Here is a 23,118-nt window from a genome sequence, read left to right as displayed (position 1 = left end):
GTTTTGCTAAGAAACATCTCAATGATTGCCAAGACTTTTGGGAAAATACCTTGTGGACTGATGAGACAAAAGTTGAACTTTATGGAAGGCAAATGTCCCGTTACATCTGGCGTAAAAGGAACAAGGCATTTCATTAAAAGAACATCATACCAACAGTAAAATATGGTGGTGGTAGTGTGATGGTCTGGGGTTGTTTTGCTGCTTCAGGACCTGGACGGCTTGCTGTGATAGATGGAACCATGAATTCTACTGTCTACCAAAAAATCCTGAAGGAGAATGTCCGGCCATCTGTCCGTCAACTCAAGCTGAAGCGATCTTGGGTGCTGCAACAGGACAATGACCCAAAACACAACAGCAAATCCACCTCTGAATGGCTGAAGAAAAACAAAATGAAGACTTTGGAATGGCCTAGTCAAAGTCCTGACCTGAATCCAATTGAGATGCTATGGCATGACCTTAAGGCGGTTCATGCTAGAAAACCCTCAAATAAAGCTGAATTACAACAATTCTGCAAAGATGAGTGGGCCAAAATTCCTCCAGAGCGCTGTAAAAGACTCATTGCAAGTTATCGCAAATGCTTGATTGCAGTTATTGCTGCTAAGGGTGGCCCAACCAGTTATTAGGTTCAGGGGCAATTACTTTTCACACAGGGCCATGTAGGTTTGGATTTTTTTTCTCCCTAAATAATAAAAACCATCATTTAAAAACTGCATTTTGTGTTTACTTGTGTTATATTTGACTATTGATTAAATGTGTTTGATGATCAGAAACATTTTGTGTGACAAACATGCAAAAGAATAAGAAATCAGGAAGGGGGCAAATAGTTTTTCACACCACTGTGTGTGTGTGTGTATATATATATATATATATATATATATATATATATATTATAGTAAAAACACATTAAGCATGAATGAAAGGTCAAAAGATCAAAGAATACATAGACATTAAAACAAAAACAACATCACAAACCATTGTAACTACTAAGACTCCTGAATCTAAAAACCATATTTATACCAATCACACATGTCAATAATGTAGTTTAACTAAACACATTTTAAGTAATTTATTAGACGCTGATAATGTATTTTGGAAATGGATTTCAAGGGCTAGATGCTCCTATGTTGCATAACCATTGGTTGTTCATAGTTTAGGCTTTATCACACCCTAGTGTTATAACATATTGTCAAGCAACAAAAATATCCTTACTACAGTTTCTTGACCACCTTCATGTGTTCAGAGTTGACACTGTTCTAGTTACCCATCTATTCATTTGTAAAGCCACCACAGAATGGTGGTAAGCCAGTGCATATCCAGGCGTCATCAGGTCTCTCTATTATAAAAAAAAAATCCTGGAAATGAAAAGCAGGGCAATGATATGTGATCTTCTCGGAAGACACTTAAAAGACCCGCAAGATGCAAACAATATCAAATAACACTCAGTCGTGTTAAGGGACGTAGCACACACTCATCCTGTGCTCTCATCCCATATAAAGCCTATAAGGACAATGCGTTCTAGATGAAACGTTAACAAAAGAAGAAGAAAGAGCAGCGCGGAGAAAAGAGACCCAAAAGTGTTGGAGAGAAAAAAGGCAGATAAGAGATTATGAAAGCAGTATAATTTGAAAGGCTCAAACAAACAATGGCACAATACACATGCAGAGAAAGGTAAATTAATATGAAAGCAGTAAAATTAGAAGGTATTGTAGCATTCCAGCCAGGTTGAAGCCTTTTTTGTTTTAGGTGACTGTTAGGTCTGATTGAGGGAGGATGGAGTACAGCATGGAAGACTGACAGCAGCGCAACGGCACCTCCTTAGCATGCGTTCAGCCGCCCCTCGCCCCTTGACAACGCGAGCAGCATTAAACGTCCTGAGAAAGAGATTTAACCACGCCTGGGGCCAGAAATGAAGGCCAAATATTGTGTTGACAATGTCACGTGAGACAAGGCAGTGAGACGTCATTTAAACAAGTCCACGGACATCTAACCTAGCAGTTGTTGGATTGCTGTTGGGAGACACACTTCATGCACTCCCATCTCTTAAAACAACAAGAGACAAGAAAAACACGCAGCTCGCCAGCAGCAAAAAGCCTGCTGATGATCAGAATGCTTCTCCATAGAGTGCGTTCAGCCAAACTAACCCTCGCCCTCCACCCTCTTCACAACGCGAGCGACAGAGTTGCGAAGTGGCAAAAGGACCGCTGCTGTACACAGGCAGAAAGCAGCACAGAGAAAACAGACTCAAAAGTGTTGGAGAGACAAAAAAGAAAAAAGAATAATCTAGGTGCAAATTCAGAAAATAAGGAAAGTAATTATTATCCCAGAACAAGTGGAATTGAAAAAAGCACGTCCAATCCGGACATTGGCGCTATACACATGTAGAGCTGGTTAGAGATTATGAAAGTAGTGGAATTCGAAAGGCTCAAAAAAAAAATTGTTGGTGTGATACAAATGTGGAGAAAGTTAAAGAATATGATAGTAGGAAAATTAGAAAGTATAAAAAAAAGAAAGTACAGATCTCAGGAGCGCAAACAAATGGAAAATATTACTCAAAAAAAGGAAAGAAATCACCATGGACCAGGTGTCATTGAAACAAAAGCAGGAAAAAGCAAGGTCAGAAATAAAAGACAGAGTGGAAAACAAAGTAAAATGTCATAAAGAGCTTAAAAAACAAGGGGGCCAAACACATGCAGAGTAGGTTAGAGATAATGAAAAACGGAATTCAAAAGACTCGTAGAAACTCATGCAGAACAAGATACAGAATATGAAAGCAGAAAAAAAATGATATTTTTTTATAAAGTAAACATCGCATTAGCGCAAAGAAAGAGAAATTATTACTCGGAGAAATAACGAAAAGGCCAATAGAGATCCAATATATGGACATAGGTGATATGTCAGAAGTATGTAAATTTTGTAAGGCTTTGAAGTCAAGAGAATTTCAAAAACGGAGTTTACCTCATATGCATTTATTGGTTACTTTGCAAAAAAAATGATTAATTGCTGATGATGTAGATCGTTTTGTCTGTGCTGAAATTCCAAAACGAGATCCTAAATTATAGTACAAAGTCATTAAACACAAGTCTCACAGACCTCATTAAAATGATTAACCCCTTGTTGCCTGAATTGTATAATAAATTGAATTGTATAAAAAAATAAATTTGTGTTTTTGCTCTCAAATAGGTGCTAAATTAAGTGGAGATTGTTAATTTGAATGTAGCACATATATTAGATATAAATTTAGGTATGATGCAAATTAGCGACATTAGGCATAATTGGGAATAATAGTAATTACACAAATTTTTCACTCTCAGGTATGTAGATTATTTTATTGATGCTGTTATTGATCAGTTCCTCCAGTCAACAATCCAAATTACAAAGATTTTCCAAAAATCAGTAGAATGTCATGAAATTAACAAAAAGTCACATGAGGAGGAACAGTCTTACTCATGGAATTCTCTAAAGCAGTTGTTGTTCTTGTTGAGGCACAGGCGAACATTGCACTTTGAACATTTTATTACAGTCTGGCCCTTACAATTTGGGCGTTTGCAGCATTGCCGTCCACTTTCAACCACTGGCCAGTGACCCACAGCATCTGAACGGACTTCCATTGTTGGAATAGCCTTAGCTGGACCTCGATGTTTCTTCTTTTCAAAATCCCTTTCAACATCAGATGAAGGCCGCCCCCTCTTCTTCCTTGACATAGCCTTGCCTTGCATACAGAGTGCCTGTGCAATTGATGTTCTAAAAGCAAGCAAATCCTTCTGCTTCTTTCTTGGAACATCTAGTGAATCACAATCACGTTGATACAACAACCAGCTGTTTACAATGGCCATATCAACAAAATGAAAAAAGAACCTATGATAGTACTTTTTTCACCTTATGTGGATGCAATAATATGCAATTAGTGCATCAAGAGCATCAACGCCACCCATGAACTTGTTGTACAGGCTGATGATGTTTGGACATTCTATCGACACTTTTTCGACTTTCTATCCCATCTTTCTACATTAGAAACAGGCTGGGCACTGGCAAAAGTGCTGGCAACAATCACCCCTGTATTTTCAAACCATTTTACTGCTCTTATTTCTACATTGACTACAACAACCTTTTTCTCTCCAAATGTCCTTCTTCCCTTCTTCTTCATATCGGTGTCTACGCTGAAATTGCACCCTTGCAGGCGACTTTACTGCACAGTCCCAAGGGCTGGTATTCCCTTGTTTGCAAGGGCAACAAACAAGTCCAAGGAAGAAAACCAGTTGTCAAAATACAGTAAGTGATTGAGAGCACCACGAATAATTTGTGCAAGCTTTAGCACAATGTTTCCACTTGCACCAATGTTAGGTTCTCCAGGCACAGGATCTATTTTCCCTGCAAATATATCAAATGAATGCACCAGTCCTTTTGTGTCACAAAGCACAAAGATTTTGTATCCCCATTTGTATGGCTTCTTGGGGATATATTGCTTTAGACTAGATCTACCTTTGAATGGCACCATTTGCTCATCAATAGACAACATTTGATCTTGTGGGAGACCCTGAAATTTTGGGAGAAGTGAATCAATAATTGGCCTGATTTTGAAAAGCTTATCGTAATTTCCATCATTGTTGGCTGGCATGTTGCTGTTGTCATTGAAATGAATGATTTTTTTAAATTTGTTTCCCATCTGTCTCTGGATATCACATCAGCCACCTGTGCTACTCGACATTCACTGGACCAGTACATTCTTGACCTTGGTAAATGTACAACACTCATGTACACTACAGTACCAATAAACTGCTCCAATTCATTTCGATCCAATTCGAGGGCACTATTTGGATTTTTTTGTGTGCAATACAGATTACTTTGTTGTGCAATACTATCCAAAAGATCAGCATCAAAAAAGTCTCGGAAGTACTGAATTGGCAGTCTGATTTCATCAGCATCTGGAAGAGCAGCTTGCCAAATTGGAATGTCTTTTGCAGAATTCTGTTGTTGCACCGTCTTCCACACTACCCTTTGCTGTGTTCTCCTTGCAGTAGCAGCTGGTCGCCTTCTTGCACTAGTAGCACTGGTGCTAGCAGGTGCATCATAATTGCTGTCAGAGTCTTCATTACTGCTGCTTTCTTTGTCAGTACTCTCATTACTGCTGCTTTCATCTTCAGAAACATCACCTTGTGATAATGGTGTAGGTATGTAGTCTTCATCGCTCTCCTCACTGTCACTGAGACAGCTGTCATCACTTTCAACTGGTGGAGCTCTGATTTGAAGTCCACTAGCTTGCTTTCCATAGAAAGTTGATGTGTTCATTTCATTCTGCCTCAAAATAAACGGCAGAAATCACATTTATATCTCAGTATGCTATTTTTACATTAATTTTAGAAATAAACTAGGATCAAAATGCAAAGCATTTGAAATCTATGCACAGGAATTCGAATTTCTTTGATATTGCACCTAAATACAATTATTTTTCATATGCAGCCATTATTGCCGAATGTAGCGAAAAAGCGACATAGCGAAAACGGCGTCTAACTTCCGAAATTTTCGTCACATGTAGTCTATTCTGAAATATCAGCAATAGAAGAAAACTATAAGCTTATATGTATTTTCATCTTAGCGCAATTTACCTCAGATATGGAGAATTTCGCGAAGTGAGCAGCCAAAATCCACGTGCATGGAAACGCCAACACCTCGCTTCAATCAGTTGGTTGTAGTTTCCACTGAGACCGCTAGATGGGAGCAGAAGCACTTTCAATTCAATCCTTGGAACGTATCGAATACGCAGCAACCGGCATTAGCGGGATACGCATGCCACCTCGGCTGCATTCAGCCTGCAAGCGGTTTGATGCGAATTCGCGACAATCGTCTACAAGGGGTTAAGCACATTGGGACTCGAAAGATTCTAAATATTGATTTTACAGAACTTGTGAAATAAAAGTGAAACTAATGAAATAGCAACAAGTCAAAGAAAAATAAATCTTAAAAGTGTGTATCCGGAAAAACAAAAATGGGGGTTAGCAAGTGAAGCGAGCAGGGGGCGAAGCTCCTAAGTTTTACATAAGAACAAGCCTTAGATGAAATGCCAATCCATTATTCCATAAATCAAAAATTCTCAAAAAGCTTTTCAACAGAGTGAATGCTGTATCTGTGATAAATGTCTTTATTTTTTCTTTTAGATTTTGCAGGGATTGAATCTGAAAGTGCAAAGTGGAACAACAATTGCCTTGGTTGGAGCCAGTGGCTGTGGAAAAAGTACAACAATTCAACTTCTACAACGATTCTATGACCCTCTAGGTGGAGAAGTATGGAAACTACTTCTACAATTTATATTGTTTCAAGTTACATTTGTGTTGCAATCATGAATTTTAGTTTTTTTTATGTTCCTCCATGAAATACAGTACTTTATGTATGCTATCTGTAATATTCATACATTTATATGTTTTCTTTTTAATCACCATCAATGAACAACTGATTTTTCATTAATAGCTCTTTACTGGCTGTCCTAGTAGTCTCATAAGCATGACATTGTAAGTTTAGTTGGATTTACCACTGTAAGGACAAAAGAGAGAAAGAAGATAAAGTACTGTTCGCTCTGAAAAATGCCAGATCGGTCGTGAACAAAACTTTCATCCTGAAAGACTTTTTTCTTTCTAATGGCCTGGATTTTTTATGTACCGCTGAAACCTGGATTTTACCGGGTGAGATGCTCCCACTCACTGAAGTTTTGCCCCCGGGATGTTTCTTTATCAACACGCCGGGAGCGCAGCGGCGGTGGCTTATTGACCTTATTTAAATCTGATTTTATTTGCAACCACCCTTCCTTTCCCCTTTCATTTTCCCCTTCAACTTTTGAGCTCAGTATGTTTGAACTAGTCTGCTCACCACCGCTGCTGTGCACACTCATTTATCGCCCTCCAAAATACAATAAAATCTTTTTAGATGAATTTGCAGCTTTCCTGGCTGATATTACCTGCAGATATGATCGCTTCCTTTGTTTGGGTGATTTTAATATCCATGTCTGCTGTCCCGCTAATCCTCTAGCAAAAGACTTTCTGGACATTATTGTTTCAACTAGTGAACGGACCAACACATGGACAGGTTCACACACTGGACCTGGTTCTTTCTCGCGGTCTCAGAATCAGTGACTTGGACATTCTGCCTCCCAGCTTTTCTGATCACTCGCCTGTTCTGTTTAATCTGGATTTGGTCTCTGTTGAGCATGGTAAATCCACCACCACCCGTCCCTCCCGTGTCATTCCCCCCTCTGCTGCTGAAGATTTTGCAGCTGCTTTTTCACCAATCTCCACATCATGTGAATCCACGGATGCTGATGTTTTATTGCAAACTTTCCACACTTCCTGCTGTTCTGTGATGGATGTCGTAGCCCCACTCAAACGGAGACAATCCAAAGTCAAGCATGACCCAACAAACTCGCTCCATCAGGCAAAACTGTAGGCGTCTAGAACGTAAATGGAGGAAAGATGGTCTCACTGTTACCTTCGACTGCATGAGAGACGCGTGGTCCCAATACCAGAGAGCAATCAGAGGTGCAAGGAACCATTTTTTCGCTGACATCATCTCAAAAAACTCTGGCAATCAACGTGTCTTATACAAAACACTAAATGCTGTCCTCTCTCCAGCCATAACTGTTTTCTCTTCTGCCTCCACTGCTCTTTGTAATCAGATCCTTACGTTTTTTCTGGATATTTCTTCTTCTGGCTCTGTTGATTTAGCCGCTCCTGCGCACGGTTCCCTCACCAGCTTTGAACCCATTTCGCTCCCCCATCTGGAAAAAATCGTCGCCTCAATGAAGCCTTCGGGCTCTCCGGACGATGTGGTGCCGTCCAGACTGCTGAAAGATGTGTTTCCTGTGATTCGTTATGATGTCCTAAAGATCATAACTAGTAGTCTATCCTCGGCTAGAGTTCCTCGTGCTTTCAAACACGCAATTGTACATCCAATTGTGAAAAAACCTGATCTTGACCCTGCCGTTCTTTCCAATCTTCATCCAATCTCCAAACTACCTTTCTTGTCAAAAATACTAGAAAAAGTAGTTTATGAGCAATTAACTCATCACCTACAGGACCATCAGGTAATGGATCCTTTTCAGTCAGGCTTTAGGTCCCAACACAGCACAGAAACAGCGCATTTACGTGTCCTAAATGACGTCCTTTTGGCATTGGACTCAGGACTCCACGTGGTTATGGTTCTTCTCGACTTATCTGCTGCTTTCGACACAATCGTCCACGACATCATAATCTCCGCTCAATCCTGGCTGGTGTATCTGGCTTAGCCCTCGACTGGTTCAGGTCATATTTCTGCAACAGGACTCTCAGAGTCATGCTAGACGATTTTTCATCTGAATCAGTCCCACTCCCATGTGGGGTCCCCCAGGGTTCCATTTTAGGGCCTCTACTTTTTCAATCTACATCCTGCCTTTAGGTGCAATTTTTAGAAAACATGCAATTTCATATCACCTATATGCTGACGACTGCCAAATTTATTTTTCCCTCAAACCAACTGACTCCACCAAACCTCTCCTCGACTGCCTATCTGACATTAAGGACTGGCTGGCTGTAAACTTCCTTCACCTGAACGATTCAAAAACCGAGGTCATTGTTTTAGTCCTGACTGCAAACAGGCTCCACCCCTTGGCCTCGTTTCTCTTCCCATTCCAGTAACTTCGTCTGTCTCCAATCTTGGAATCAAAATGGATACGTTCCTGAAAATGGATGCTCAAGTCAACAGCACAGTAAAATCCTGCTTTTTCCATCTAAGGTGAATCGCCAAACTCAAGCCTATTCTGTCTAACCACCTCCTGGAATCAGTAATCCATGCATTCATTACATCCCGGCTTGACTACTCTAATTCCTGCCTTTTTGATATCAGTAAAGCCACTCTTTCTAGACTCCAACTGGCTCAAAATGCGGCTGCAAGGCTTCTAACTGGAACTAGCAGAATCCAACACATTTCACCGATTTTAAAAACCCTACACTGGCTGCCGGTTAGATTCAGAATCGATTTTAAGATTCTCCTCCTAACCTATAAGGCATTAAACGGTCTAGACCCCGCCTATTTGAGTGTCTTGCTCCATTGTCACAATCCCCCTCGTGTTCTTAGATTAGCAGATCAGCTGCTCCTAACCGTTCCCAAGGCACGTTTTAAAGCTCGTGGTGAAAGGGCTTTCTCCGTCTTTGCACCCAGGCTCTGGAAATCCCTGCCCTTAGTCGTTAGGCAAGCCGCTTCAGTCGCCACATTCAAATCTCGCCTAAAAACGCACTTCTTCACATTGGCTTTTAATTCTTAACCTGCCTTGCCTTTTGCTATTTTCTCTATTTTATTTGGTCCCCTGACCTGTTTTTAGTATCTCTGTTTTAATTCTCTCTTAATGTTTGTTTTTAATATTTTGCTTTTAGTCCTGCTTGTTGTAACTGTACAGCGCTTCGGTCAGTTGTAATGCTGTGTTTTTAAGCTCAACAAATAAATATGGTATGGTATGGTATGGTACTGTGGTCCAGGAAGGTCCCGATTAAATGGCAGTGATGCTACAGTGTAAATGTTTACTGAGCTTCAGTGTCCGAGGTTGGGTTGCTTCTGTGGGCTGTCTGGCTCCAACAGTCACAGACCATGTAATGAACACAGACTGCTGGTCGTGACATTTCTTTTATAGCCAAGTGACAGGTAGGATAAGGGCTTCCAGGGTGGACCAAGGTTTCTATCTCTGTTGGAAGAGGATGACAGGTTAGTAACTATGCTTCTCCCCCATTTTTCACCCAGCTTACCTTGTGAGTTGAACTTCCCACACTCTCTTGTTGCAGGATCCAGTGTGGAAAATTTGAAAAGGTTAAAGTTAAATAAAACAGAAATTATTTTCATTTGCAGGTCTCTAGATTCTAGTCTAATTTGATTACCTTAAGTCACTAAGTCAAAGCTACATTTTTGATTTGCTTCATCTTAATGTAGATCACTCTTGATGGACAAGACATTCGCACCCTTAATGTCAAATGGCTAAGGGAGAATATTGGTATAGTAAGTCAAGAACCAGTGCTTTTTGCCACAACCATTGCAGAAAATATACGATATGGCAGAGAAGATGCAACAGATGCAGAAATTGAGCAAGCAATTAAAGAGGCCAATGCCTATGATTTTATATCTAAGCTTCCTGATGTAAGTATCTTATGTAAATATCATAAAGGTGTTTGTATTTAGTTTTACTCATAATCTTAAGTTTTATTCATGAATTTGTTTGGTCCTGTTTGGATAATGACAAGTCACTCCTTAGTTTTTTTCTCAGTGCATTCTGTACTTTTTACATTTGAGAATAAAGTGCACTTGTTCTGTTATAGTTTAACTTTGAAATATAAAACTCCTATTTTAAAAGGAAATTAAAAATCTCTGTTTTTTAGTAGTCTAGAAATGTCTTTATGATTTTTGGATTCTTTGATACAAATTTAAAACGACAGCAATATTTATAAAGCCTCCAAATATTCATAAATGCAAATACCAGAACACTCTATTCATACTGAAAATGTATAAGTGCTCTAACACAGTTTAAATGTCACTCTTTGTCACATTTAAAGGGCTTAAATACCATGGTTGGGGAAAGAGGGGCACAGCTAAGTGGAGGACAGAAGCAGAGGATTGCCATTGCTCGGGCTATTGTCAAGAATCCAAAAATTCTTCTCTTGGATGAAGCAACCTCAGCCCTCGATAATCAGAGTGAATATATTGTCCAGACAGCTTTAGATAAGGTAAATAAAAACAATTTCTTTACCCCAGTGATTATACTAGGGTTGTCTGTGCTAAAGGGATGCAAAGTTTTTTGACCTATAACTTGACTTTATTTTAATATACTACTTGGCGAGGGCAGCTGCTATATACAGATGTTAATGAAGTCGGGGGATAAAAGTCCAAATGTTTTCATTTTAATGGGTGAGAAAGTTCCAATACATTTTATTATAGTATTGATTTAGAGGGTGATAGAACCCTTAAGAAACTTATAGTAACCCACAAGGCATCATAAATGTTCGACAACCAAGAAAGCAGTGGATGTAGAAAGTGGAAGCTGATCTGAGAAATCTCCAACTGAATAAATGGGGGGAAAAAAAGCAAGAGACAAACAGCAATGGGCGGAATCATTAACTCATTAAGGGCTAATTATTTTTCTTTTTTCCTTTTCTCCAGGGGCTCCATATTTTTCCAAAAATCACAGTTTTGTAAAAAGCAATGGTTTCACACATAAATCACCATAAAATACTTATTTATGACAAATGTCACTCTGTTGTTTGTTCCAGGAGCCTCTTCAGGATGTAAATTCAAATACTTGTTACATACCTGTTTGTCTCATCACTCATAAGCTGCAAAAGGCACTTTCTGGAAATAAAAGTCGACATCTACCCTAAAAGAGTTAAGGCAGTGGAATGAAAATAGATTTACATAATACAACAACACTTTCATACCTGCTGTAACAAAGCAAGGGCACTCTGGAGCAGACTTCTATGTTCAGAAACACATCAATATAATTCAGATTAGAGTTATGAATGGTAATTTATTAAACCAAAACTGTATGTGGGAGGATAAAATAAAAGAGAATACAAATACAAAGCAGGATATCAGAATAATAAATGTAAATGTCCTTCTGGCCTTTTCTTAACTTATCTGACTTAACTATGACTGTATAGACTCAAAGTGCTGCCCCCTTTTCCAAAATTCAGTGGCCTCCTCTTCTTTCAAGTCTTAGCTTCAACTCCACTCCCAACTTCAAGATCATCTGACTTCTTCTACTTTCTTCATCTTTGTGTTTATGCTGGTCCATATCCTACATGAGGGTGCATTTCCAACACCTACTGTATTGGAGTGTGAGGTAAATGTGTCAAATTCAGATTCTCACAACCAGATTTGTTTATACTAAAAAGTAAGTACCGCACTCCATACATTATTTGACCCATTTTTTATTTCTAAAATCTCTGTCACTCCAAATCCCTTTTGTATTTTCCATTTTTTTTCTTAATAATTCTTACTTCCTCCATGCAAACAAATTACAATCTACTGTTTTACGTAACATACGTAATTCAAACATTATCATTAACACGCACCCCCATGAGTGCTAATACCCAATTTAAACTAGTTTGTCCAAGTCTCAGCCTTTCCAGCCACACATCCTCCTTTCTCCTTCTACATATGAGACCTTTTTCTTGCACTAACTCACATAATACAAAAACTGATTTGGTTATCTAACTTGAGGAAGTGGAAGCTCTTATAAGGCTACTACCAGAAACACCTTTAGTTCTACTCCAGCTTACCAGGGAGCACTATCAGGTCACCTCTATACCCACAGATACTCCAACAAGTACTACATTTTGCAGTAGCCTCTTTGGGACCCTTAACTCTTTAGCAGAATATTACTGCTGCAGCCAAAGAGTGTTCTGGGAAACAATTGCACCCACAGAGCTCACCTATAAGCAGGACTCTATTGGCATAGCATGTCAGCTAGGTAAGGGTATCCCAGCCAAAATGTGCATTGCCTCACCATTTATGCCATCCTTCTGGTCTTCCTTACACTACTTAATTCAAAGTAGGTCCCTGGGGGGGAATTCAGTTATTTGGTCATGCTTTCTATTAATTCTATTAAAGTATTTCAATTTTAGGCAAAATTACAAAATGTACTTGCAGTTCACTAACATTCTTTTTTTGTTCATTAGGAATTTTTTTTAAATGAACGCAATAAAGATTAACTTATTATAACAATATTGCAGTTTGACTTTGCATAAGTACTCATCTGTAAACCTAATATGTTACGCATTCTTGTAGCTGTGTATATATATTTTTTTTTTAAATTGCAGGCAAGAGCTGGTCGGACTACAATTGTTATTGCTCATCGATTATCTACAATCAGAACAGCTGATATTATTGCTGGGTTTCAAAATGGAGTTGTTTGTGAGCAAGGAACCCACAGTGAGCTAATGGAAAAAAAAGGATTGTACTACTCCCTTGTCATGCAGCAGGTATGGGACATAGTGAAATATTTCCACCTAATTTTTTTTTTTTTTTTATTGCTTCACTGGACTAGATAGTAATACAGTATAAACATCACAAATAATATGTTGGTGAGTTTTTCTTCATTACATCTCCACAAAAATGGGAACAGTACAATTGAATGTAATTTATATACAATTACTTAAGTAGCACCGACATTTCCCAATCCCCGTTGTACGAAATTATGAATTAGATATACTGTACATACAACTTCTGTGTCAGAATTTAAAGGCAAGCTAAATAAATTGTCCCCTTTGTCTGTATTCCTCCCTGCTCCAAAACTGAGATTTGATATAACCGATCAGAATAGTTTTGTTGCCTGTTTATATTAAATATAGAGGATCTCGTATATATTTCAATAAATAAATTGTCTGCTGGTTTGTCTGTTGTATAGGAGTCAAACAACCACAAACAGAATCAAACAAAATCAAGTGAAGCAAAATTAGCTCCCAAAAAAGTTCTCCTTTGCAGAAGCATATGGATTTTCTGTGTGCATAACTTACACAGAATAATTATTATTCATCGTTACCTCTTGGATTATACTTGATGCTCCATTTTTTGCTAGTTTGATTTATTTGCCACAGTCTCTTTTCTTAAAGTGAGTAAAAATGAAATTTTGTGAAGAAATAAAGACATAAATACATAATTTTCCCTGCTAATGCCACTTATTTCCACTCGAATGCTCTCTGACTCCAAAGTAAATTACTTGATGCACCAATTTTCATGGAGCAGTGATACATTTGACTTTCTGTTAAGAATTAAGGAAAAGCCCCAGTTCGTTTTCAAAATATGCTCCAGGTACTTCATTCCGTTACTTGTACTTTGCAGTACCCCACTTCAAATGTGACTGTACTCACTTTGTTACTTAAACATAGCAAGAATTTCTCACTTTAAATAAATTACAGCCCTCTCTCACTCATGACTTGATTGTGAAGTTAAAAGCAAATTTTCTTTCTGTACCTTCCTTTTCCTGTCACTTCCTTCCTGCATTGCCCCAACAAGTTTAAAATGAAAAGGCTTTCCCCCCAAGCTGACTATTTTTGAGCAGCATCTACCAAAAATATATATATTTGGATGCATTGCCTTGTATGTTGCACATTTTCAGAACTGTTTCTACATTTAATTAGCAGTTCTCTTATTAGAGAATTCAGTATTTGCCTTATTTAAGGTGTTATGCGTACAGGAACAACTACAGTATTTTGTGGGCAAATTATGGCAAAAGGTTCCCAAGGAACTCCACTCCTTTTTGAACTTCAAAAGACTTACCGTAACCTTATGTCATTAGAGTGCTGCTGCTTCTGTGTGATTGTGGATGCTGATTATAGTAAGATGTTTTTCAATAAACTGTCAAATATATCACACAGCCTACGTCCCAAAAGCAACCTCTTCTTTCTTGTCGATACAAAATGGTTTATATAATCTGAACATTTAGATTTTTTTATGTACAAAAGTTTACAGTGCAAAGGATGTAAGCTTGCTGTAAAAACACTCAAACCATATTTTAATTCCATATACTGTACATAACTGGTTAATTGATTTGTTAATGTTGAATGTAGATGTAACGTTAGTTGTAAAATGAAAACACTCATTTTAAAAACATTTGTCTAAAAAACTGCAAATATACATTATATTATTTTGACGTTTTTATTCTAAAATAATTGTACAATTAATTTTATATGCAGCATGAAAGAGTTAATTTAATAGTTTCAGTTGTCTTGTATTAATCTTTAAATAAGTGTTGGCATAATTTGGCAAAGTTTGTCTTAGTTTAAGCTGAAAAAGACCATATTAAATGTTTACATCTTGTTAGTTTTGGAAACCTAAAATGAAAACACAACTATACTTCATTTAGCCTCTACTATAGATATGCTACTGCTGGCTCTCTATACACCTCGGCACTATTAGCCACTGAACAAAAAAGAATATTGTTGATTTTTTAAATTTTATTTATGCTAATACTACTCAACAAGATAAGGTAGTCACAGATATAAATTTGTTACTGTAAGAATACAGTTAAAAATTATTTAAAACATATTTTTTAGAGTATGAAAAGCAAAGATGAAGATAACGAGTATGAGTCTGATGAGATGGATGAAACAGAAGATGAACTAGAAGTTCTTGAAAATGAGAATGCTGGTGATTCTGAAATTAAAAGCACAAGAAGTCTCAGCAGGAGATCAATACGACGGAGATCTACAGCTAGAGGTTCCAGACGATCACTAAAGAAGAAACAAAAGGAAGGAGAGGTGCAAATGATTTTTAAAAGCATTCAAATTTAATATGAGTCTAAGCTGTCCTATTAATGAATTACCATGTTATATTTGAGATTTATCAGTCAGTCATACATTACACATTCTTGATTAGCTTTTGACATTATTCAAAAATATGACATATAAAGACCACAAGGCTGACTTTAATTAAATTATAATTTAAGATGTAAAAGAATTCTGTTAAACATTTAGACTTAATTATATTTTTGGTATATTTTAGAATATTTTTTACTTTTTTAAAGGAAGATGAAAATCTCCCTGAGGCATCATTTCTTAGAATACTATCTCTAAATAAAAAAGAGTGGCACTACTTAATGGTTGGACTGCTGGCTTCTTTAATTTGTGGAGCCGTGTATCCATGTTTTGGGATAATATTTGCAAAGATTATTGGAGTAAGTATACTTCTAATCAGTTAAATTATGCAATTGTAATATGCAGATTTTCATTGCTTACCAGAAAACTACAGAGAATATGGAAAGATATTTATAATATAGTGTCAAAATTTTGCAGAACAATGAAGGGAATTTAGTTCTTTTTAAATATATTATTATGCCAGATTAAATGCAGTGTATTTTAATACTAAATCATTATTTGCTAGTTTTTGTTGATGCAGTAATATATATAATCAGGCCATTCAAAATTAATAATATTAGCACAATGAATACATTATTTAACAATGCTTCTTAATTTGTAATTGTAACAGCCACGTTAAATATTTTATATTTTTAAATATTCTTACATTTCCTGAAGTTAACGTGTAAACAATTTAGTCTATAGCAACAGCAGCCAGAAGATTTTTCACCAAAAATCAATGCTGAGATATGAACACCTTTTAAGAAGAAGCTGGAAGTGAAGTCAGGGTCAAGTAAAAAATGTCAGTAAGCCAGGATGGCAGTCAGAATTCCAAATGCCAAAACCAAAACTGAATTCCAAAATCAACTGAAGCAATACAGGCCTTAAGCTGACTATTGATATTTATTCTGATTGATGATAAACAAGATGCCATATTTAGTCTTCTTTTTAAGATTGTTAAGCCAAAACAAGTATGTAGTGCATGCCATGTTAAGTACTTTTGGCACCCTGATGTCAGACACAATGGTGCAGTTCACATAGCTGACAACCACACCTGGAGATCGTAAATTATTTGATTCTCAAAATGTCGACACTGTAAGTCAGAATACTTATGCCTGTGTTTACTGTTACTGTTCCACTATCATCTCTGTCTCCCTCTTGTTTTCTCCTACATCCCCAAAAATGTGTATTTTATGTCAGTTGGTCTAATATGATTGAGCATGAAAGAAAAATTGTCCTTTACAGGGTATTAGTATACCATTCACAGTTGTTCATGCCTTATACTCCTTCTCCATTTTCAAATATAAAACACGAGACTCTAAACCCCTGGATGGTGTATATCAGCTTGCTGCTAATAACATCCGATAACTACATTATTCAGTACAGTATTGAGAATATTCAATTATCAAAGAGTCAAAGTAGAAACTATTAAGTGCATTTCAAAATTCTACTCACTGCCACATGCCTTTTATAGAAATTGTTGAAGTTATATAGCATAATGTATGCACAGTCTTAATAATTAAATTCCCTAATAATGTCTTCAAAGGTTCATTTAACACACAGTATTGTATTTTATTTTTAACTTTGTTGAAATATATTGAGTACTGTAGTAAAATAGTAAAATATATCAAATTGTCTTTAACAAGATTTTTCACATTCTTTTAAGGTGTTTGCTGAGACTGATCCTGTGGTAAAGAGTCAAAAAACAATCCTGTTTTCACTCCTATTTCTGCTGCTTGGTGCAATTTTATTAGTGGCAATGTCCTTGCAGGTAAGTAAATCTACTAGTAAAATACTAGTAAACTATATTTGATTTGATCATGTATAGATACATTATATCACTTTAAGACTATAATATATTGCATCATGATAAGGCTTTGAATAAAGGATGACAATGTATGTTCAGTATTTGCTCAGTTTCTGTTTTCTTCTCCTGGTGAATTTACTAAGAACATCAACAAGGTAAGGTAGAAAATACATCGGTTTTCCTTGAAATAATCTTGAATTTATCCTGAAGTTTTTGTCTATTCCCAGGCTACTACAGAAATATAATGCCTTCAGTACTTCCTCAATCTGTCCCTGGATCTCTTGTTAGTGAGAGTTGCCAGGAATACCACCTAACATATGTGAACAGAACACATTTCTGTAGACTTCCAAACCACCTCAAATATCTCTTCTTGAAGAGCAAAGATTTTCTGATCTTCCTGTCTTGCTAAACTTCTTAGACTCTCAGAAGAGAAAGTATAACCAGGAAACCTCCATTTCAAGCAGTTTTATTTCGCTGGGTCACTAAACAAATCTTGAGACAAAAGTTGAAGACATAGACTGATTAGGAATTTTTTTCTGAGAACTATAAACTTACTTTGGAAGCACTCTCTGACATTGCCATCATTGTATTGGCGAAACCTTCGGTCAATCTTACGTTTGCTTTAACACCCAGTTCTTAAAAGTACCCAAGTTATTTAAACACTTTGGCCTGCTGATCATTCATTCAAGAGAGCAAACTGGACTTTGTTAAGAAAATAAGCATTATGAAGTGTGGACTCTTGCCACACTCTGTCATAAACAAATGTAATCAAGAGAACAATATCATCTACTAGTAACAGTCATGTAACTATCTGGGGGCTCATTGCTGTTCTCTGCATGAAACTCACAAAAAGGAGAGGAGACAAAATGTATTCTTAGAAAATTTCTGCATTCACATTAAATTGATTTAAGTGAATGGCAGAAATGTAAACACAAGTCTGCCTATGCAAATTCAGAGACTGTACTGGACGCAGTAACGGGCCCTGGATAGTATATTTCCAGATCACCTCCCTCAAGACGCCAAACAGTGCATAGTCATAAGTCTTAAGTTATTAAGAACTTATCAGTTCCTCCATATATAGTATTTAAGGGCTGTTTGAATAATTGTATTAATTTTGCATTTCATAACACACTTTATGATAGTTATTCAGCATATTTGATTCAATGTAAATTACATTGCTAATTATGTTGCATAGTCACATGATCTGAGGAGTTAGTTGTAAAACTAAAAAAATATATTCATCCATTCATCTTTCCTATTCAAAAGAAGCATAGTCATGTGCTGTCAACAGTTTAGTGTACAGGGTAGTTCTATTTGTCTATGATAACCTTTTGACACAATAACACTTGACAAAAGAATTTTGGTGTTTTCATATTGCATACTCAAAAATTCTATAAAAATATCTGCTAATTTTTGTAAATTCAATAAATACTAATGTCATAGCCTACATAAATCACTCTTGGAATAAATGTTAATTAATACAAATTCTGAAGAACTAACTGTTTAATGTTGATAACCCATCAGATGTCTGACCCCTGTTTTGTGTGTACAGAGTCACAATGAAACAAAACCTTTTCTAGCAAAAGCAAACCCTATACAGGGTTTGCACAAATGCACACACCTACATTTCCACTCATACTATGACAGTTGAGTGCCGCCTGTCTTTGATTAATGAAGTGAGAGTCTTATGAGGAAAACATCGTGAATACAGAAAGACCATGCAAATTGCACTCAAAGGACATTCCAAATGTGAATCATATTGGGGCAAACTTGTATAAAATAGCAACAAAGTATCTATTCTTTGATAATGTCAAAATAATACTAATGACTTCAAAGCTAAGAATACATGACATAAATGTGATTCAACTTCTCCTAATTAGCAGAATAATTCAGTTATACACTTTTTAGACTCTTCTTACAATAATTACTTCAACACTTTATTCAGTTTTCCATGCATCCATCCATTATCCACTGCTTATATGAGGTCGGGTTGCGGGGGCAGCAGCCTAAGCAGGGAAGCCCAGACCTCCCTCTCCCCAGCCACCTCCTCCAGCTCCTTTGGGAGGACCCCAAGGCGTTCCAAGGCCAGCTGGGAGATATAATCCCTCCAGCGTGTTCTGGGTCTGCCCCGTGGCCTTTTCCCAGTCGGGCATGCCCGGAACCCCCCCCAGGGATGCGTCCAGGGGGCATCCTAACCAGATGTCCGAATCACCTCAACTGACTCCTCTCAATATGGAGAAGCAGCGACTCTACTCCGAGTCTCTCCCGGATAACTGAACTCCTCACCTTATCTCTAAGGGAAAGTCCAGCCACCCTGCGGAGAAAACTCATTTCGGCTGCTTGTATCCGTGATCTTGCTCTTTAGGTCACTACCCAAAGCTCATGGCCATAGGTAAGGGTAGGAACATAGATCGACTGGTAAATTGACAGCCTCGCCTTTTGGCTCAGCTCTTTCTTCACCATGATGGACTTTTGCAGAGCCCGCATTACTGCGGATGCTGCACCGATCCATCTGTCAACCTCCCGCTCCATTCTTCCCTCACTCGTGAACAAGACCCAAAGATACTTGAACTCCTCCACTTGAGGCAATAATGTGTTCCCAACCTGGAGAGAGCATTCCACCCTTTTCCGGCTGAGAATGACCTTGAATTTAGAGGTGCTGACTCTCATCCCCTCTACTTCACACTCGGCTGTGAACTGCTTCAGTGAGAGCTGGAGGTCACTGTCCAATGAATCCAACAGAACCATGTCATCAACAAATAGCAGAGGGGATTCTGAGGTCACCGAACCAGACCCCCTCCGCTCCTTGGCTGTGCCTAAAAATTCTGTCCATATAATGTATGAACAGAATTGATGACAAAGGGCAGCACTGGCAGAGTTCAAACCTCAACAGGAAGCAACTCCGACTTATTACTGGCAATGCAGACCAAGCTCCTGCTCCTCCTGTACAGGAACTGAATGGCTCGTAACAATGAGCCTTGTACCCCGTACTCTTGGAGCAAACCCCACAGGATGCTTCAACGGACATGATTGAATGCCTTCTCCAAATAAAAAACACACGTGGACTGGTTGGGCAAACTCCCATGCCCCCTACAGGATCCTAGCCAGGGTGTAGAGCTGGTCCAGTGTTCCACGGCTGGGTCGGAATTCCGCATTGTTCCTCTTGAATCTGAGATTCGACCATCGACCAAACTCTCTTCTTCAGCACCCCTGAATGGACCTTACCGAGGAGGCCGAGAAGTATGATACCCCTATAGTTGGAGCACATCCTTCAGTCACCCTTCTTAAAAAGGGGGACCACCATCCCGGTTTGCCAATCCAGAGGCACTGCCCCTGATGTCCATGGGATGTTGCAGAGACATGTCAACCAGGACAGCCCCACAACATCCAGAGCCTTAACAAACCCAGGGTGAACCTCATCCACTGAAGGAGCCCTACCCCCTCGGAGCTTTTTAACTACCTCGGCGACCTTGGCCCCTGTTATGGACGGGATCAGGAGTCCTCCAGCTCTGCTTCCTCTAAGGAAGACATGCTGGTGGAATTGAGAAGATTATCAAAGTATTCCTTCCACCGGTCAATAAAATCTGCAGTTGAAGTCAGCAGGGCCCCATTTCCACTGTACACAGTGTTGGTGGAGCACCGCTTTCCCCTCCTGAGGCGCCTGACAATTTGCCAGAACCTTCTCGGTGCCGACCGAAAGTCATTTTACATGGCTTCCCCAAACTCCCCCATGCCCAAGTTTTTGCCTCTACAACAGCCGATGCCGCCACACAATTGGCCCGCCACTACCCCTCAGCTGCCTCTAGAGTCTCACTGGTCAACCAGACCTGATAGGACTCCTTCTTCAGCTTGACGGCCTCTCAAACCTTAGGTGATCCACCACCGGGTTCATGGATTGCCGCCACGAGAGGCATTGACAACCTTGCGGCCACAGCTCCGTTTTGCAGCTTCGACAATGGAGGCTCAGAATATGGCCCATTCAGAATCAATGTCCTTCGCCTCCCTCGGAATGAGGTTGAAGTTCTGCCAGAGGTGGCAATTAAAGATCTTTCTAAATATCCCCTAATAATCAACCATATTATCTATCTATCTATCTATCTATCTATCTATCTATCTATCAAATTATCCTATAGTTGTTTCCGTAATTTTAGACTTGCAGCACCAGTGCCTTTATCATCTAGATGCAAAATGTTATATTTTTGTTAAGTTTTCATGTAATAGAATGCAAACTTCATTCAATTCATTTCATTCAATGTTTTGAGTAAAAAAAGGTACTTATATCATTATGTTTTATAATGTAGGGTATTATGTTGACCCTATTTTCCCCTTTATATTATTCATTGTGTATACTTAACCACAATCCTTAAAATCCATTATACTATAATAATACAGTGGAACCTCGGTTTGCGAGTAATTTGGTTTCTGAGTGTTTTGCAAGACGAGCTAAAATTTTTTATAAATTTTGACTTGATAAACGAGCGAGGTCCTGTGTGTGTGTCTCTCTCTTTCTCTCTCTCTCTCTCTCTCTGTCTCTCTCTCTCTCTCTCTCGTGGGCAATTGTCTACTATTCTCCATCTGAGTCGGCGTGCCTCACTCATATAGTCAACATCCGTACGAGCGTATACTGTTCACTATAGCACTGTGACTCTATGTGTGTGTCCGTGTGTGCGCGCAATGTGAAATCCTCGTCTTCTGCCCCAAAACACGAAGCTGAGTCTCAGTACTTTAACAATACCAGCTTTATTCAGCTTGAAACAGCAACAGCAGTTATTGTAGGGGGATCTGCCACTCTCCGATACACAGACACAGCAGTCAGGCACGGCCATTGCCAAGTAGTACTGTTGCCTGCGCATTTATAATGTTCCTTGTATTACCCATCGACGGCAGGTGCTTATAGCATGTCCACTATCTTTTCGGATTTACTTTTACGGCAAACTGCTATAGCGCTGGGAGATTGCGATTGCTTTGGGACGCTCTTCCGTGTGTTGTCCTGTTGGGGGGAATCCCACAAGAGTTTAGAAACTCATTCACACCAGCCATGATTCTTTTCAAAGGTAAAGTGCAGGTTAATTTGTTTTATGTATTTTTACTTTATATTTTATATTAATCATTTTTATATGAATTTAGGGTTGTGGAACGAATCATCTGAGTTTCCATTATTTCTTATGGGGAAATTCACTTCGATATACAAGTGCTTTGGACTTGCGAGCACATTTCCGGAACGAATTGCAAAGCGAGGTTCCACTGTACTATTATGCTTACCACTCTATGGTCAGATACACTACTTCAGTTCAGCACTTCTTCGTCCCCCCCCCCCATGCTTCTTTATCTATAGACAATTAGACAGATTAAAAGAACAGATAGGAGAAAGAGCTACAGCTTTTACTATTTATTATAGGTAATAAATTTTATTATAACTAGTGCCATAAAAGCAAATAGAATGTGGCTTTGCAAATCAAGACCATACAACCTGATATGTATAATTTAGATGTGTAATTTCAGGTGGTATACTAACTTATAGTTGCAATCAATTCTTCCTGGTCAGCTCATCATCTGCACATGCCCCGGCAGCCTGCTTCTCCATTTTCCTTGCTCTTTAAAAAGTATTACAAGTAAAATGCTAATTCTACAAATAAAGACATACAAAGTATTTATTAACTTGTATGTAACATATCACTCCACTCACTAATAGGTTAATTTTAACAAATTTCCATAATGGGTAATTTATTTCCTAACTTTTTAAAATTGTGAATAAAAAAAGACAGTAATAATAATATTCACATCTTTATTTTCCAGGGATACACATTTGGAGTGTCTGGTGAGACTCTGACTTTGAAACTGAGATCACTTTCTTTTAAAGCAATATTGAGACAAGTATGTATTTTTTTTTCTTCTGAGTAATATAAACTGCTTGAAATGCACATTCAGATTAGTAATATTTCTATACAAAATAATGTT

The 23,118-nt window shown here is 38.2% G+C and overlaps 1 protein-coding gene across 3 annotated transcripts in view; it reads left to right on the top strand.

Moving 5' to 3' along the window:
* Positions 1-23,118, top strand: part of LOC120516128 (ATP-dependent translocase ABCB1-like) — a 506,684-nt gene that overhangs the window by 25,893 nt on the left and 457,673 nt on the right. For all 3 annotated transcript variants that reach the window (XM_039737587.1, XM_039737588.1, XM_039737586.1), the window contains 8 exons: positions 6,153-6,278; positions 9,940-10,143; positions 10,557-10,727; positions 12,819-12,980; positions 15,054-15,257; positions 15,524-15,673; positions 17,020-17,124; positions 22,957-23,034. In XM_039737587.1, the coding sequence (XP_039593521.1) occupies positions 6,153-6,278; positions 9,940-10,143; positions 10,557-10,727; positions 12,819-12,980; positions 15,054-15,257; positions 15,524-15,673; positions 17,020-17,124; positions 22,957-23,034 (1,200 nt within the window). The remainder of the gene's footprint in view (positions 1-6,152; positions 6,279-9,939; positions 10,144-10,556; positions 10,728-12,818; positions 12,981-15,053; positions 15,258-15,523; positions 15,674-17,019; positions 17,125-22,956; positions 23,035-23,118) is intronic.

This window comes from Polypterus senegalus, chromosome 15 (assembly GCF_016835505.1).
Source record: "Polypterus senegalus isolate Bchr_013 chromosome 15, ASM1683550v1, whole genome shotgun sequence".
Taxonomy (NCBI): domain Eukaryota; kingdom Metazoa; phylum Chordata; class Cladistia; order Polypteriformes; family Polypteridae; genus Polypterus; species Polypterus senegalus.
The sequence above is the reverse complement of the archived record's forward strand: the minus strand, read 5'-3'. Positions and strand labels throughout refer to the sequence as shown.